We start from the raw sequence: 18,794 nt of genomic DNA on the forward strand, positions 1-18,794 counted from the left end.
CAGTTTTGTTGGACCACGAAAGGAGTTAAGTGTGGGGAGGGGACTGGCAGTCTGTTGGAGGAGACAGACATTTAGTAGGAAGTTAACACCTGTGGTTGAGTATCATGCTGGAATGCTGCATTGTTCTGGGTAACTAGTCTGGGAATTCAAAGACAGTCTTTCTAGGAAGTGGAATCTAGGCAGAGGCACCAAAGAGAAGGCTGTTATTCCAGGGAAGGTCCCCAGAAGTGTTCCAGTCTTGGGGAACAAGTGCAGAAGCCTGAACCTCGGTGAGCTGGTGCTTTAGAAGCCGTGAAAAGCTGGGCATTAGGGGTAGAGGGCAAGGGAGGGGAGAGGTGTGCAGGCACACCTGTGTGTTTGCTCCAGCCCGGGTGTCCTGTGGGCTTGATGGCTCCTCTGAATACGAAGGGTTTGCCTCTCTGATGGCTTTCTGTCCAAATAGAAATAAGCCCTCTAGTTCCATCCCTCATGGGTTGTTCACAGGACAGATTGTCTTATCATCCAGCTGTGATGTCATCTGCGCTCTCTCTCCACACTCCATCCATTCCATTTCTGCTCAGGCCCCCCTTTCCTTGAGGCTGGTGCTCATCACGTCACTGCTTAGCTGACGGCTCTCAGTATCTCCCTGTTGTTACTGGACCCTTAGTATATCAGTGTTGACCTTAAGAACCTGACCTGCCTTTTCAGGCTTTTGTCCTCATTTCTCCTCTGTGTTGGCCGCAGAGAACTACCCCCTCTTCTCACCCTGGTTCTTTCTGCAGGAACCCAGGATGTGGGGTGAGGAAATGGAGTCCATGTCTCAGCTTGTTCACTGACTGGCTCTGCAGTGGCAGGAGCTCGTCATGATTACTTGTGTGATTTATTCTATTTTGTACTGTTAAAGGAGAAAAGGAAGCGGGGGGGGGGGGGGTAAAACTCCATGTATCAACTGTACAGTCTAACTGGTCAGATGAGGGAATGTGAACTGGTGTTACCCAGGGTTACTTTACTTCACTGAAGAACTCATCGGCTCTTTGCCTGGCAAACTCTGTTCCTCATCCTTTAAGAACTTAGCACGCATTTGCTAGCTTTTTGAATAATTTTCCAAGTTCCAGAGCTGTTAGTCCCTTTTCTGCAACACTGTGTACATTATATTAAATTCGTCTGTTTACATGCCATAGATTCTGTGTATTTTCTTCCCAGCACCCAGTACAGTTTCTCCGATGTATCAGACCTCAGTCAGTGTTTTTTGGATAGATACCTGTTCCTCTCTCCCTCAGGTGAACCCCATTGCATTGGAAGTATTATTGGATTCTCAAGATAAAATATTGTGCATGTAGTTTCCAGAAACACATCTGTTGCTTCAAGTGGGATAGGCAGTCCAGGTAAATTCCTCATCACAGTTTCAGTGAAAGAATATATATATTTTTTTGCGGTACGCGGGCCTCTCACTGTCGTGGCCTCTCCCGTTGCGGAGCACAGGCTCCGGGCGCGCAGGCTCAGCGGCCATGGCTCACGGGCCCAGCCGCTCCGCGGCATGTGGGATCTTCCCGGACCGGGTCACGAACCCGCGTCCCCTGCATCGGCAGGCGGACTCTCAACCACTGCGCCACCAGGGAAGCCCTCAGTGAAAGAATATTTTAATGAAGAGCTTAAATGAATGATCAAGAGAGAGTCAAGCTCTGGATTTTCAGCCAAGAGGCAAAATATAAACATGACAATCTCTGTATACATTCTTATTTTATTCTGTTCCAATATTTAAAAAAAAATTCTGCCAAAGTGTTTAAAGATTTAAAATTTGATGGGTAAAATATTCACATAATTCAAAATTTTAAAACAATGTAAAAAAAAGATACCGCGAAAGACCTATTCCTGTTTCTTATCCACTGCATTTCCCCCTTGACAGTTAATCACTGTTACTCATTTCTTACATAGAAGAAGTGAGCTATTTTCTGTGCATATACAAATGAATATGAACATATATTCTTACACTGTTTTACAATGTGTATGTGTGTACGTGTACTAAACAGTTATTTGGTGGAGACCTTTTCCTATCAGAACATAAAGAGTTTCCTGATGTTGTAAAGTAGCTGTATGTGATTTCGTGGTATGGCTGTTCCCTAGCTTAGTAACCAGGTTCTTAATTATAGACATTTAGATGATTTCCAGTGTTTTGTTATTAAAGACAGTGCTTTAAATGGATAACTTTGTATGTAACATTTTATAATCTATCCAAGTATATTTGTAGGGTAAATTTGTAGAAATGGAGTTGCTGGGACAAAGGAAAATGTCAATTTAGATGTGCTTGATTCTGTGAGAAAATTTAAGCAGTTTTTTTTTTTTTTTTTTTTTTTTTTTTTTTTTTTGTGGTACGTGGGCCTCTCACTGTCGTGGCCTCTCCCGTTGCGGAGCACAGGCTCCGGACGCGCAGGCTCAGCGGCCATGGCTCACGGGCCCAGCCGCTCCGCGGTGTGTGGGACCTTCCCGGACCGGGGCACGAACCCGCGTCCCCTGCATCGTCAGGTGAACCCTCAACCACTGCGCCACCAGGGAAGCCCTTAAGCAGTTTTAATGAAAATTCACTAATTTTTCTTATATTGGAAATTTAACTTATTTAAATTCAAAGATTATTTTGCTGTGTTTTAGAGGATTAGTGGATTTTAGTATATTTGGTAGGCTAAAATGTAAGTGGCCATTGCTTAGGGAGGCTCCGTACGGGACCAAGGCAAAAACAAAAAGAAATGGAGAAACAAAAGCCAAAAAAGACATAACTGACACTAGATCTCCAGGTTGACAGAAATTTGGTGTCCATGGTTTGAAAGCATAGCATTTTAATCCCCTCCATCATCTGAAACCTAATCACACATTTGCTTATTATTTCTGCTCTGGGAGATGGCATTGGTACATTAAACTGTATGTAACAAATGTAATCTAGGGATTAGTGAAAGTCAAATCCCCTATGTGTTCCACCTTGAACATCTGGCTGGATTTTCTATGGTTGACCTTCATATGCTCCAATGTACTAAAAGGTTAAATCCACCTTGGTAGGTGTCCAGTGCCTTCCCTTCCCTGAGGAAGACCGGCGGGGTAGTAGCCTGAGTTTTAGAATATGAAACCCCAGTTAGGGACAGTTTCAAGATTTCATTAAATCATCTTGTGCACTTCTGTTGTTTTGCATTTTACTTTATTGGACTTCATAAAAACATCAACCTACTTATAATCTTCAATCAAGTAGAAAATGCAAAATTGTTGATTGAACAACGCCTAAAAAAACAGAAGTTTTGAGCAGTTTTGAATGTTACCACAGGAGGTCACAGGGGCCTGAGCTGTGCTGAAAACCGGATCTCTTTGATGCCAGTGACAGGGATGGGGCTCTTTCCATTGCTATGTGGTGTGTTAGGTCCAGTACTTGCAAACCTACATGCTTTCACATGACATCGGGCTTTAAACTTTTTTCTTAAATAAATCTTAAACAGTGAAATATTATATTTCAACATATTTCAAAGCTTACTTAATATAACAACTAGGTATTTTAGCAATATAAGATTTGCAAAGTTGACTGGAGAGGAAATGAGGTATTTTATATATTTTTTCTTTTAAATTTTACTTTCCTCTTTAAAATCATAGACATATCTCAAACTTTAATGTAATATATGGTAAAATATATAATTTTTTCTAATTTTTTAATCTTACCTTTATGACTTTCCATGTTACTTCAAATGTTAAATGTCACTGATGCAAGGAATCACATTTTGAGTGCCGATTAGGGAATTAAATACTAAATTATGCATCTAAGTTCTCAGAATTATAAAAATGCTCTGTTATTTAAAAAGAATATAGGTAGTTAAATCTATTTTGACAGATGTATACATAACATTAAAAATTCTTTGTTCTGGTAAGTTTCAGTGTACCTAATTTTGTTAAGTCTTCTAACTCGCTAAAGGTATTCCCAATTATAGCATAAATGGATAAATAAAAATAAAATGTGGAATTTATTTTCTTCTACTGATTAAAGCTGAAGTCGGTGGAGCAGGTGACATGTGACTTATTGCTTTTTACTGAGGAAAACAAAGCTAATTTAGCGCACATCCACCATTAGTTCCACAATTTTCAAACACACTGTGTATGTGCATATGCCCCTGTGCTGATTTATTCATGGAAAATTTCTGAAAGAGTATATATAACATTCTTTATTATTACCTCTGGAGTATGGGTATTGGAGAAACTTTCTTTTACTTTTATATTCTGTGATACTGTTTTAACTTTTCACCATATGTATATTTTATTTTTATAGAAAAATGTCAAAATTAAAAGTACCCTGGAAGAATTTTTTCCAGCAACAATAACAAGAATTATCTATGTAAATGTTTACATTTCACATACTTCTGTTTCAGTCTATATTGTTCCCATGCAGATTCTATATAGAATGATCAGTTTTACAGGATCAAAACTTAGGATAATAAAAGAAAGCAAACAAAATGATCAGCTCATTTGGAGACTTAGTAATTATCTTTATTTTTAGAAGCTTTGGTCGGAAGCTGCAGAGCTAAGCTAGAAATGGTAGTAGAATTGTGCATGAAGTGCTTTGTGAGTATCGTGGTGGGAGGGACTGATTTTCCCACCGCTGCTGCTGCTGCCCAGTCGAGGAAAGGGACCGTAACACATAAAAAGTAGTATTTAATATGGTTGAATCTCGAAGAAGATGTGTGAAATTGAAATCATCAGAATAACATCACAAGAAGAGAAAAGAGCATTCACAGAGCCATGAGCTTGTAATTGGGCTTGTCACTTGTGAGGAGGGAGCATTTGGTTGGGGAGGTCGACTGACAGAAGGTTGTCCAGGGCTTTTAATGCCATCTTAGAGAACCCATTCTTGACGGGAAACGCCTTAGAGAGCCAGGCGGGGTTTGATAAATAGGGATGTCAGTGCTTGGTAACGGTGAACTGAGAATAGTTTCTGGCTTTTCTTTGCCATTTGATCAGCCTTTTCCTAGGATTCCAAAAGGCCCCAAAGAATCTATTCTTACGTTTGTGTTTGTTCCCTTCCATTAGCTTGGGCGATTGAGATTTCACATTGTAGCGCCCTGGTATGTGCGTTTTCCCGCTGTACTGGTGGATGGAGAATCGATACAATGGGTCATATGTCATTACTTGAAAAAACTGTAGCCATCTGAAGACCATATTCTGTATTGGGTTTCTTGCCACCATAGAGCTAAGGAGAACGCCCAGCCTCTGGAGTTCTGAGTCAGACACTTCACAGTTATCTGTTTTTCTTCCACAGAAATAGAAAAGTTTCACAAAGGAGAAGGCAAGGACGAAGAAAAGTACATCGATGTGGTGATTAACAAGAACATGAAGCTGGGACAGAAAGTGTTGATTCCCGTAAAACAGTTCCCTAAGGTAAGAGCGTGAGCCTGCCCTGCAGGTGTGTCAGAGCTTATCATGAGGGAGCTCATGCTCAGTTTACGTGCTGTTTGCTGTGTTCTTGAGGTGTTCTCCCTTAGCACCACGTCCCAACACACATACTTTTACAATCAGGTGAAACCTTATTTGGTGATTCTGTCCCTTCTGTTTGACTTCGGCGTGAGTTGCGGAGCCCTAAAATTTATTCTTCTGAGTTGTATTTTGGACTTTGGACAGCCTGTTCAACTTCTTCCTGCTGTAGTTTCTTCATTTGTAAGATAAGGTTGGATTGATAAGAAATAAGATTATCCATGTTAAATGCTTGGCCATAGGGTTTGGCACATAAATGCTTAAAATATTCCCTAATTATTCCAGAGAAAAGTTTGATTTTTATTCACTGCAAGTGTTGTTTTGTGACATTTGGCACAGTTACAATAGGTGCTTTGAAGTCTAATTCTAAAATCTTGATCATCTCAGATTTGGCCTGAATTGGTCTGCTTTTTACTCTGCTTTTCTTTTTTCTTTCCTCTGAGTGTCCATGTACATGATTTACGCATACTGTTGTATATATTAGTAGTTAATGTCTTTTGATTGCAGAACAATAATCCAGTACCTGAAAATACCACGGTGTATTTATCCATTTGCCTGGGCAGTTTTCAGTTTGGGGTTATTATAATTAAATTTCTGGGAGCCTTTTCGTACATTTTGTGACCATACGTTTTCATTTATTTTTAGTAAATATTTAGGGTTTAAATTGCTGTGTATTTAGTTTTATAATAAATTGCCATAATTTTTTCCCCAAAGTGGTTGTATTTGTGACATTTCTAGAGCAGTGCATGCAAAGTTGTGGTTGCTCCATGTATCTAAATCCATATTTGATGTTGTCAGTCTCTTTAATTGCAGCCATTCTGATAGGGTATTGGTATTTTCTTGTGGTGTGAATTTGCGTTTCCCTGTTGATTAATGATTCTGTGTACTTTTTCATGCACTTATTGACCATTTATATATCTTCAATTTTGAAGTCTCTTTTTAGATCTTTTGCCGCTCCCTGAGTGGGCTGTATATCTTCTTATCATTGAGTTGTAGGAGCTTTTTTTTTAAATATATCCTGGCTACAGATCTTTTGTTGGATATACGTTTTGTGAATATTTGACTCAGTCTGTGGCTTGCCTGTTATTTTCTTAACAGCGTTTTTTGATAAGCAGAAGTTTTAAATTTTGATGACGTCTAATGTATCAAGTTTTTCTTTCATGATTTTACCTTCTGTCAACTAAGAAATCTTTGCTAACCTCAAGGAAATGTTAGAGTCCTTTATAAGTTATAGTCTCCTGTGTTTCCCCTAAAAGCTTTACCATTATAGCTTTTAATTTTACGTCTATGATACATCTCAAATTAGTTTTTCTGTATGGTGTGAGAAAGACAGTCAAAATTCATTTTTTCTTCATATGGATATCCAGTTTTTTCAGTACCATTTGCTGAAAGATATTTTCCTCCCACGGATTGTGTTGGCATCTTTGTTGGAAATTGGATGACTGTGTTAAGTGAGGGTCTATTTCTGTACTTTCTATTTTGCTTCATTGATCTATTTATGGATCATTATGCCAGTACCATACCATCTTCATTACTGTTGCTTTTTATAGTAAGACGTGAAGTTAGGTAATGTAGTCCCTTCAACTTTGTTCTTTTTCAGGATTGCTTGCATATAGATCCTTTGCAATTCTATATAAATTTATTGTTTTATTTTCACAAAACATTCTGCTGGGATTATGATTGCAGTTGCATTGAATCTGTTGATCAGTTTAGGGAGTTCTGACATCTTAACAATATTAAGTCTTCCCTTCCTTGAACATGGTATATCTTTCCATTTAGATTTTTAATTTCTATCAGTAGTGTTTTGTACTTTTTAGGGTAAAGGTCTTGTCTTTTGTTGAACTTATTCCTAAGTGTTTCATGTTTTTTGAACACTCTTGTAAAGTATTTCGAAATCTTATTTTCCAGTTTTTTTGCCTCTAGTATAACCTTTTGCCTCTAGTATAAACCTTGTATTCTGCTACCTTGCTAATAATAAATTCACTTGTTCTAGTAAGTTGTTTTATAGATTCCTTAGAATATGCTATGTACGTAATCATATCATCTGCATAAACAGTTTACTTCTTTCTTCCCAGTTTTTATGCTTTTTATTATCTTATTATTGTATTGGCTAGGATCTCTAGCATAATATGCTTGAATACAAGTGGTTACGTTAGGCAGTTTTCTCTTGTTCTCAGGCAATGTGGAAAACATTCAGTATTTTACCATTAAGCATGGTAACAGCTGTGAGGTTGTTTTTGTAGGTGACCTGTGTCTGGTAGAGGAAGTTTTCTTCTATTTTAGTTTTGCTGAGAGATTTGATCCTGACTCTGGGTGATGAATTTTGTTGAATACCTTTTCTGCATCTATTGAAATGAACACAGGATGTTTCTCCTTTATACTGCTAATATAGTGAATTTTATTGATTGATTTGGCTAAATTAAACCAGTTTTGCATTCTTGGGTTAAACCCTACTTAATGATGTATTATCCTTTTTATACATTGTTGGATTCAAATGCATCTGTATTCATGAGTGACAGTGGCCTATAATTTACACACACACACACACACACACACACACACAGAAGTGTTCTTTCCCTCCCCGGCCCCCACCCCCCGAAAAAAGAATGCATGTCAGTTTGGTGCTGTTGTTTTCTTTATTATTAGATAGAATTCACTAGTGAAGCTGTCTGGGGCCTGGGGTTTGGTGGTGAAAAACTCTTTTCAAATACATATATTTATTTATATATGAATCAAATATAAGTTCTTCAGTATCTTTAATTGACAAGGCACTAATCAGATTTTCTATTTCATCTTTTGTGAAAATTGTTTTGTGTTTTTCAGAGGATTTGTCCATTTCATCATAATATTTCAGGTATTGCTTCTTTAAATACTTTTTCTGATCCTTTCACTCCCCGCCCTTTGAGACTCTAATTACAGGTACTTTCAACCTGTTGATATTCTCGAAAAGATTCCTGTGACTCTGTTCACTTTTGTTATTAGTTTTTACCCCCTCTTCTTCCGTTTGGATCATTTCTGCTGCTGTATCTTAAACTCATTGACTCTTTCCTATGTTATCTTTATTTTTTTGGTAAAGCCTATCAGATGAAATTTTTGTATCAGGTATTGTACTTATCTGTTTCAGAATTTATATGTGATTCATATATAAATATATGTATTTGGAAACATGTTTTTTTCTGTGCCGGGATTTTCCATTTATTGCAGGTGTTACATTATCTTGTGTAATTGAGCACAGTTAAAATAGGTGCTTTAAAGTCTCTAATTCTAAAATCTTAGTCATCTTAGATTTGATGTGAATTGATACTCTTTTATCTTGATAATGTCATATTTTTCCTATTTTTTATATGTTGAGTAATTTTGGATTGTATACTGGACATTGTGTTATATTGTGGAAATTGGATTCTGTTATGTTTCTTTGAGGGCTGTTGATATTTTTGGATTCAGATGCAGACTCTGTCGGATAGGAGTGCAGAACTCAGTTTACTTCTCAGTTTGACTTTTGCGTTTATTTTTGGCATACATGATTGACAGATTTTATACACAAAATTTGGGGCTCCTCAAGTCTAACTTTCATTTCTAGTATTCCTCCCACACATTTCAGCACTGTGGTTGCCTCAAGCTCTGCTACGCAGCTAAAAGCTCTACAATCAGTGAATTCACCCAGCCATTCCCTTCTTCCAAGTCTTGACTCCCTTGTAGAACCTCGTTTTTGAGGATTCTGCGGAGGCTTTAGATGTTTGCTTTTTGTATTTTGTTCAGCGTTTGAGAATTTATAGTTGTTTACCTAGAGACAGTCAGCCTGTTAGGAACTTGCTCAGCCATACTTTCAAAACTGAAGATATATAATACATTCTAGTAAACAGAAAAATGTTATGAGCATTTTATAGACACACTAATTACTAAACACAGCATGGATTATGGAAACTTTTATAAATTGATTCACCAGGCTTGATATGCTCAATATGCAGTAGGTAGAAAGATGCACAGACACCATCCCCAACTTTAAATAAAGAGTTCATAGTCTGGTAGATGATTAATCTGAAGTTAATACTCTGTTGTGTGTGGGTTAAGTATATGAAATAAAACCTCAAATGTTGTTTTTCAGTGTCAGCTTTGACGAGAGTAGGGGAAGACGAATTATAATTTCTGTGTCTCACAGAGAGCAGAGTCCATGTCAAGTCCTCATAATGTCTGAAGTAGGCTGCTTAGAAATCTGCTTTCAGAATGCTGAAAAGGATATTTCTGCTTAGCAAATTGAGCATTTGAGTTTCAAGCCAGCCTTGTGTAAAGGCTAATACAGGACTTGCATCAGTTCTAAGAAAAAGCTTTCATGCTGGTGTCCGTTAATAGGCCGAGATGGAGGAAGCTGGCAGTACTTGCCCCTCTGGAATAGCAATGGGCAGAGGCAGCTTGGTGTGGAATTGAGGCTATTGTACACTTGCAGCTTCTGGGGCAAGAGAGAAGCACTGTTTGTGAAACTCCAACTAATAAAATGATTTCCATTAATTGAGTAATTTCTCTCAATGAACCATTTCAGCACTCTTTCAATGGTAAAACACTGAACGTGAGTCTTTAAGTATTCAAACCCAAAATATATTTGCTCTCTTGAGCATATGTGCGAGCTTGTAAAGTGTGAAACGCAAATAAACACTGTTTCATGATTTCTTTTTAAAGACTTTAAGCTATAGAAATTGTCCTCCAAAGCTTCCCCGTGGGTAAACCCTAACCCTTGGTTCTGGGCAGTGACTCGATGTAACAGAGTTAATCTAAGTGCCAAATTAACATTGGAACAAGGCACCCTGTCTGTGAGGACCTTAAATGCCTTGTGGTTTAGATTTTACATTGTTTTTTTTTTTTTTTTTTTAATTCACTGTTTCCTTCATCATTGATCCCATCTGTCCATTCATATACTAACATTTATTGAGGGGCTTCTCTGAGCCAGGAATTGTGCCTGGAAAACAAAACTGATTAAGACATGTCCTTTTGTCACAAGAAGCTCTCCATTTTGTGGGGAATACAGATGAATAACTTAATTTCGTATAATACAGTGTGAGACGTTCAATGTTGGGGTGCTCTAGAAAGACCGAGGATCTCGCTGACAGTGTCAGAGAAATCTTCCCTAAGGCTCTGAAGGAGCTGGCTGGGTAGGGGTCAGAAGTAAGACAGGGTGGGATGGAGGGGTGGCCATGACAGGGGGATACAGGGCAGAGGGCATTTGAGAAACTACCAGCCATTGTACTTGGCTAAGCAGGCTAATTTCAATAAGATGTGCAGGTTTTTATTGAGGATTTATAAATAAAGTGATAAGGAAGCAGGGAATGGGGGCTGATCCCTCATCACTTTACTTACATAAGGTAGGGTTGGCCAAGGTGGGGGGCTGTGAAGTTAGAACAGGAAGTGACCTTTGAGCTGCTTTGGAGTATGAGGTGGGTTTCTCCAGGTGTTTAATTATTGGAAACTGTTTCAGGAAATGGAATGCCACATGTAAAGTCATGCTAGGGTAAAAGAAGGCTTATGCACCATTTTAAAAAGTCAGTTGTCATATGAAATTGAATTATATCTGTATATATCATTATGCGTACATGCTCTACTGCTATGGTAAGATTGTCTTTATTATACTGTTAGATAAAAGAAGGAAAAGCAACATGTAGGACAGATAAAACCCTAGTTGAACATTTATTTTAAGAAAAACTAACTTGAATCTTACTAGCAGTTATTTTCTGGAGGGTAAGGATCGTGTGCTCTTTTCTACTTTACATGTTTCTGTACTTTAATGTTTTAATAATAACTTGGTGTCACTTTTATGATTAGTATAAAAAGAAAAGATTCCCATTTTGGGGGAAAAAAAAGTGCCCGAGATTGTTAACGTAGGAGATACCCTCTGGGGAAGCAGGAAGGCCGTCCTGGAACACGGAGCCTGAGGAAAATGTCCTGGCCCGCAGTCCGTTGCTTCACTGAGCGCAAGTCCCCTTCCAGGCCAGCCCTCTCCCACCTTGACAACCCGTGTCTTACAGTGGGAGCGGGAGGAAAGTGCAGCTGTAAGTAGAGACGAGCCTCTTCGAGGCTACTTTCGTGCTTTTCTCAGAGGTCTTCTCTGGACCCTTGAGATCTTGTGATACACGCCCCTATGTCGTGAGAATTAGAAAATTAAGTTGATATCTGTGAATATGATGCTTTCAGAAAACATTGTGAAGGAATTTCAGATCTTATGCTGTGACTTTTCCCTTCTTCTCTTTTAAAATGCTTGATTATTGACCCAGAAAGCAGCCCTTGAACTTGAAGTTGTTAAGTGGACTTCAGAAACAGCAATGCATACATATATTAAGGGGCTTGTGAAAGAATTTACTCACGTTTTTTTTGGAGGGGGTGTTATTGTTATTACTATTACTATTTTATTGAGTCAAATGAGTAATTACAAAACTTGGTTATATATAGGTCCCCCAAAGTCTCATTACCTTTAAAAGAGTAGAAATGCTACCATTATATGTACTTTGGCCACAATGCAGTAGATTAAGAAATTAAAGTCTGTGATGAATATTGTTCTGTGTAAATCTTTTATTACATCACTGCTTATTTTTGAGAGGTGATGGAGGATCATCCCTTAAGTGTCTTGCTGAGCCAAAAGGTAAAACAACTTTAGTGCTTAGCAATATATTACTGGCTTAGATGTGTTAGATATTACTGGACTGCTTATTTTGGCTCTGGGCCCCATGAAGACCTCCCAGTTGGATCACCTGAAAATTGCACAGCTGTACTGTTGGACACAGGAAATATGAACAAAGCTTAACCCCTCTCTTCTAGGATTCCACACACACACACACACACACACACACACACACACACACACACACACACACACACACACACACACACACACCGCCCCCACAGTGGAGTAAAATGGCAGAAATTCATTAAATGGCCCAAACTGTGAACTTTTATCAAAACAAGTAATTGACACACAATTACATGAAACAGAGGGCACTTAGTATATACATTCCTACTGAGACACTTACAGAGGGGAAAGCAGTCAGGTTTAGAAGTCAGCCCCTCTTTATTATGCCTACTAGCTCTGCCATTTACTAGCTTTCTGACACCAGATGTATCACATCTTCCTTTCCCTCCCTCCCTCCCTCCCTCCCTCCCTCCCTTCCTCCCTTCCTTCCTTTCTCTTTTTCTCTTCTTTCTCTTCTTTCTCTTTCTTTCTTCCTTCCTTCCTTTCTTTCTTTCTTTCTTTCTTTCTTTCTTTCTTTCTTTCTTCTTTCTTTCTTTTCTTTCTTTCTTTCTCTCTCTTTCTCTCTCCCCCCATCCCTCCCTCCCTTTCTCTTTTCTCTCTTTTTCTCTTTTCTCTCCTTCTCTCCCCCCTCTCCCTCTCTCCCTCCCTCCCTCGCCCCCTCTCCCTCTCCCCCTCCATCTCATCAGGCTAAATACCTACTGGACCACCTCCACTTGGATATCCTGCAGACTTCTTATATTTGATGTGTCCATAAGTGAACTTCATACCTCTCCTTGGCAAACCTGGACCTTTCCCTGTGCTCCTATTTTATTGAATGACAGACAGCCCCTGTATCTAAGAGCCCATGCCTAAAACTAGCATATCATTTTTGTCTTCTAATTTCTCCTTCATTTACCTCTCCCCCTCCATTCTTTTGTTTGTTTGTTTGTTTCTTTTCTTTTCTGCGGTACGCGGGCCTCTCACTGTTGTGGCCTCTCCCGTTGCAGAGCACAGGCTCCGGACGCGCAGGCTCAGCGGCCATGGCTCACGGGCCCAGCCGCTCCGCGGCACATGGGATCTTCCTGGACCAGGGCGCGAACCCGCGTCCCCTGCATCGGCAGGCGGACTCTCAACCGCTGCGCCCCTAGGGAAGCCCTCCCCCTCCATTCTTGAAGTACAGTGACATACACATTTTATTCCTTCCACTTCTGGACTAATTCACATCTGTTTCTATCTCTGCGTTCCACTGCCACTCCTTACTTTAGACGACTATCATCCATCACCCGGTCTTTTGTAAGAGCCTCTTATCCAGTTTCAAATCCTCCATCCCATTCTCCACATTTGAAGCCAGACTATTGCAGTCTGGGATTTTCTGGATTAACAGTTTCAAACTCAAGTATATATGGGCTACATTGCTTGTTTTGTTTTGCTGTCCACCCAGTCCCCCACCCCCACCCAAAGAATATAATCCAGCTTTGAGCATATAGAGATTAAAAAGTACATAAAGTAGATGATTTCAGGTGGTGTGTCACTGTGTGTGTGATTTTGCCCATGTCATCTCCTGAAGAAGTTACTTGTGTACTTTACTTGATTGATTTTCAGGGTTGCTGATGTCTAAATAAGTAGGGTTGTTTACCATTTAAAAGTAGATAACTGGGTTAAAATTACAATCAGTGGAGCAATACCAGATAATCTCAACCACTACCAATAATGCTTAGTGATTTGTGGTTGGCAAATTAATAAATTTAAATAATAGTATTTATATAGCTCTAATATGTTGCAATAATTTCTGCAGCAAAGAAAATCAATAAAAACTATGTTGACTAATGCCATTTGGTTTGGGGCAAAATAAACTTTAGTTTCACAAGTATGTATTGAGAAATCATTATGCAGGAAGGATGATGAATAAAATATGGGTCCTAATTACCCTCCAGGGATTTACAGTCTCACAGAAGAAACAGTAAATTTTACTAAATAATATAGGGTAAGGACTGAACTAACAGAAGAGAAGTAGGTGGACACTGCAAGCTTTTAAAAGAGTGAGGGAGAGTTATTTCTGGAGAAAGAATTACGGGTGGAATTAAATGTAGTCCTTAAGTATAAATTCAGGATGTTAACAAGCAGAGATCGGGGAAAGACAGAGTAACTCTTGGGCCAGAATGATTTAATTATGGGGAATGGTAGTTTGTAGCATTCGTTGGAGTGGTGATGACTAGCGTGGAAAGCCTTCAAGTGCCGTACTTGCGCATTAGATTTTTATATGGCCTAGGGAGCCCTGAAAGATTTATGACAGATACAAATAAACAAGTAGCATATATAGTAGGAAATATTCTGCATTATAAAAGATCTTACCTGTTTTTTTTTTTTTTTTTTTTGAGTCCTCAACATTTAGGAATGATTGATTTAAACACAAGTTGGAATGACTTTTATTCCCTAGGAATTCAAGTTCTCATGTAAAAAGTGATTGTTATTGTTAGAGGTGATTATCAGAATCGTGAAAATTATTGTCAGTAATCCAAAGCTTGACTCAGTTACTAAGAATCCCAAGAAACAAGTGTTCTGTTACTGAAGAGGCTGCTCCATTTCATATGAATGCCATGGTCCCAAGTCTGTTGTTAGGTTTACTAGTGTTTGGAGTTTTGCATTTATGACATTGGCTTAATTCAAATGAGATCAGTATTCTGAATACCAACTAAAAGTTGGATCTATTTAATTAATCATTGTGTTAGTGGTTAAATTATTGGAACCTAAAATGGCTCGTAAAGCTAGTGAAAGTAGTGATCTGGTCTTTTCCTTTCAAGAGAAGAAGATAGGTAAAACAAACCTCATTTATTTTCTTTTCATTCTTGCCATTGGGCAGGAATTAGGTGAATGTGGAGGTGATGAACCAAATGTGTTTCCTGACAGTTTAATTCTTTCTCTCCAGTAAGGTCTAGAAAGAGAATATGGGGTGATGTTTTCCAAAGAGGGATGTTATGTCCAACCTTACATTTGGGTGCTAGAAGAACATGCTAGAACTTTTTTTTTTTGTGGTACGTGGGCCTCTCACTGTCGTGGCCCCTCCCGTTGCGGAGCCCAGGCTCCGGACGCGCAGGCCCAGTGGCCATGGCTCACGGGCCCAGCTGCCCCTCAGCATGTGTGGGATCTTCCCGGACCGGGGCACGAACCCGTGTCCCCTGCATTGGCAGGCGGACTCTCAACCACTGCGCCACCAGGGAAGCCCTAGAATTTCTATTTTAATGTATGTATGTAGTGTGTGGTTTCTGCATCTCAGGCACTGTCCTAAGGGCCTTACATGTATTAACTTTTCACGCGTTAATCTTTACAGTTTTAGGAGGAAGGAATGATTATCTCCTGTTCACTTATGAAAAACTAAAAAACAGACACGTTAAGTAACTTGCTAAATGTTATTACACAGTAACAGGCATTTGAACCCCAGAAATCTGGCTCCAGAGCCCATGCTCCTGTTCAAGAGATTAGGCTTTATTAATATTTATTACACAGATTAACACTAGTACTATTACCTGGCACGTGTGAGTGCGGGACAGTTGTGTGCACAGTGAGACAGGATGCTGAAGTAGGAGAGGGGATTCTCCGAGGCAGAAGCTCCCACCAAGTTTTAATCGCTCACTTGCTTTCAGTAATTGGGGCACATGGCTGTGTATGTGCCTGGGTATGGATTCTTGGATTGCATCTATTAGTTAACTTACCTTTTTCAGTGGACAAAGATTGTTGCAAAAGAGACTGCGACTTCAGGGCCACTGTAGATGCAGTCGAAATGAGCAGGAAAACGGCAGAGCCGTTCCGTCCCTGTGCCCAGCGCAGGCTCGGCACGGGGGCAGGGGAAGAGCAGCTCCCGTCCAGATGGGCGTAAGAAGAACAGTCTTTCCAAATTGGGACTGTTTTTTTACATTCAGTATCATTAATGATGAATCTCTTGACCTAAGTAAGGATCGAAATATTATTACCCAATGGTAGATCAGGTGTAGAATTTTAAAATAAATGTATACATACATATATATGCACACACACATCCATTTTATGTGCATATAAACTGTAGTGCAGGGGCCAGGGATCCTCCTTGGCTGCCTAACTTAAGATCTGGAACATTGGACGTGATAGTCTGTGGGGAAAACTTAGTCGCTATAGACTGCACCGGTGGACCTGCTTCCTCTCACCTCCTTCCTTTCTCACAATTTATTAGCTCTTCATTAAACTTGAGACATATACTGTATCCAAACAAAGTTTTTTTTATTTCTTTATATCCTCTCATTTCTCACATCCTACTTCAGTCCTACCTCTGTAGAAATGAATTACATTGTTTATGTATTACAGTACCTCCTTATTTTAGTCTTTGTCAGATGCCTTTTTAATCATTTTTAATAAACACGTAGATTTTATACGACGCTCAGTTACAAGATGTTGGACAGTTAGGACCATGTACCCAAAATACGCCTCCCAACATCTGTGCCTGTGTGGTATACTTTAGGGTTCGTTTTAATTAAATCTTGGGTAGTGATTGGTACATTTTGGACGTTGACTTTGGTTGGCACTCATCATTCACTTGCAGCGCATGAAATGCTGCTTCCTGTTGGGAGCTAGTGCGGCTCTTGTCTGTGGCTGAGGCACATGGGGGGTGAGTCAGGGTCCCTGCCCTCAGAGAGTGCCACCTCCATCCCCTCTTAAGGGAGGGAAGGCAGGCAGGTGTTTGCTAGGCCTAGAAAAGACCGTGATGTTTGAGGCTCTTAAAACTTTTTGATAAATGACCGCTTCGTCGTTTTTTGTCTGTGGCGGTGCGCACCCCCCGCCCCGGTGGCCACTCCCTGCGTTCATGCCCTGTATCGTGCGTGCCCTTCCCTTGAGTCTGTCCTGACCCTGCAGCTCCCTTTAACTGACAAGATGTGAACTTCCAGGCTGGAGCTTTAAGGAAGCCTGACAGCTTCTGTTTTTCTGACCTTGGAAGACATATACCATGCAAAGGTCCTATCACCCCGAGGCCACCATGGGAGGTAGAAGCTTGGGATACCCAGGTGGAGGAAAATCCAACCAATAAGAACTGAGGTCCCCATCTGACAGCCACCACCAACTTAAGAGACATGGGAATAAGCCGTCTTGGAAGTGGGTCCTCCAGCTGCAGTTGTTCTGGCTGTTGCCACATAGAACTCCCCCCAGGGCTCAGATTGCTGAATTGTGAGCAAATAAATAAAACAGTGGTTGTTCAAGGCCATTACATTTTGGGTTAGTTTGTTATGCAACAGTAGATGCCCAAGATGTCATTAAAGCATAACCTAGTCCCTCACTTTCTAATTACCAAGGCAGGTGCGGCTGTGTGTATGTCGGCTGGACCGGGGTTTTAGGGTCAGGTGGGAGGATGCTGAGGGGGAGAAGGGACTGTAATGGACCAAAGGAAGCTGCTTTTAGCACATATGAGATTTATCCCAGACTGTTCTGTCGATGAAATAGTGAAGAGTACATTTAAGAAAAATAACTAATGTACAAGGAGCGTTAAGTAGTTCATGTTATAGCCAGGAAAGATAACCGTAGCGCTTTTAAGCATTTTTGCCATAGTGAACAGGAGGGACTCTACCATTGAGAGGACTTTATGTTTTGAAGTTCCTTTCCTTTTGTGCCAAAGAGTGTTTTGACTTTATGTTACTGCTGATACAGCCGTGGCCTTTTTAAAATAAAACGATAGGCAGAAGACTAGGTTCCTGGGCCCAGAATTTATTAACCTGTTCTTTTGCTTTTGTTGATCCAGCACAAGGTTTCTTTTTTTGAGTATTACTGTGTATATTAAGACTGACGACCGGGGTTAAGATGTGAAGATTCCACAGTTGAGTAAAACACATTTCCTCTTCCAAGGAGTACAACCTGAAAGGAAATGTTGTAAACCGTAGTTTGGTAAGTGGGAGAAGAGAAGGCAGGAGGAGAGGGAGTGCGGGGGGCTGAGAGGGTCGAGGTGCCTGGAGGAGCCGCCCAGGCCTGCCAGACTCTGCTGAGCCCGGGAAGGGCTGGCTGTGTTGCGTTTGTCCTTCCCAAAGAAAAACTGAAACCCCCTTAGACTCCAAATTAAGTCCAAGCTCTTAGCCTGCATGGATGCCTCTGCCTCTTACTTCCCCACCCTAGTTGCTCTGCTCCATCAGGCTGGCCATCTTCTTATTTCAAAGGAGGTCCTTAGTGCCTGAGGACTTTTGCACTTGCTCTTCACAGTGCAGGAAAGTCTCTGTTTCCAGATCCTTGCACAGGATGCAGCTGAGCTGACCATCACAGGCCAGCCTGGTCTGACGTTGCCCAGCCCTCCATGATTACCCACGCTCTCTGTAGCTGCCTTCTGAAGCCCACCTCAGTAGGCGCTTAGCAGTAATTAACAGACATTGTGTCTACGCTTCTGTTTTTCTTGTTTGTCATCCGGCTCTTCTGTGAGCAGATGGGGCTCAGTACGGACGCGGCCATGGCTTGTTTCGGTTCTTCACCCAGCACCTAGAACATGTTTGCACTTCACCAGTGTTGTAGCGAGAATAACACTTCCTGAGGGCTGGACACGGATGTCGGTATATGTTTTGTTGATTTTGTCAATATATTTTTTTTTTTTTTTTTTTTTTTTTTTTTT

General features: G+C 40.2%; 1 protein-coding gene across 1 annotated transcript in view; it reads left to right on the forward strand.

Annotated features, from left to right (window-relative positions):
- KHDRBS3 (KH RNA binding domain containing, signal transduction associated 3) overlaps positions 1-18,794 on the forward strand; it is a 159,873-nt gene that overhangs the window by 49,167 nt on the left and 91,912 nt on the right. The window contains exon 2 of the mRNA XM_007462417.1: positions 5,261-5,379. Coding sequence (XP_007462479.1) covers positions 5,261-5,379 — 119 coding nt within the window. The remainder of the gene's footprint in view (positions 1-5,260; positions 5,380-18,794) is intronic.

The sequence above is a fragment of the Lipotes vexillifer genome, unplaced genomic scaffold (assembly GCF_000442215.2).
Source record: "Lipotes vexillifer unplaced genomic scaffold, Lipotes_vexillifer_v1.1 scaffold981, whole genome shotgun sequence".
NCBI lineage: Eukaryota > Metazoa > Chordata > Mammalia > Artiodactyla > Lipotidae > Lipotes > Lipotes vexillifer.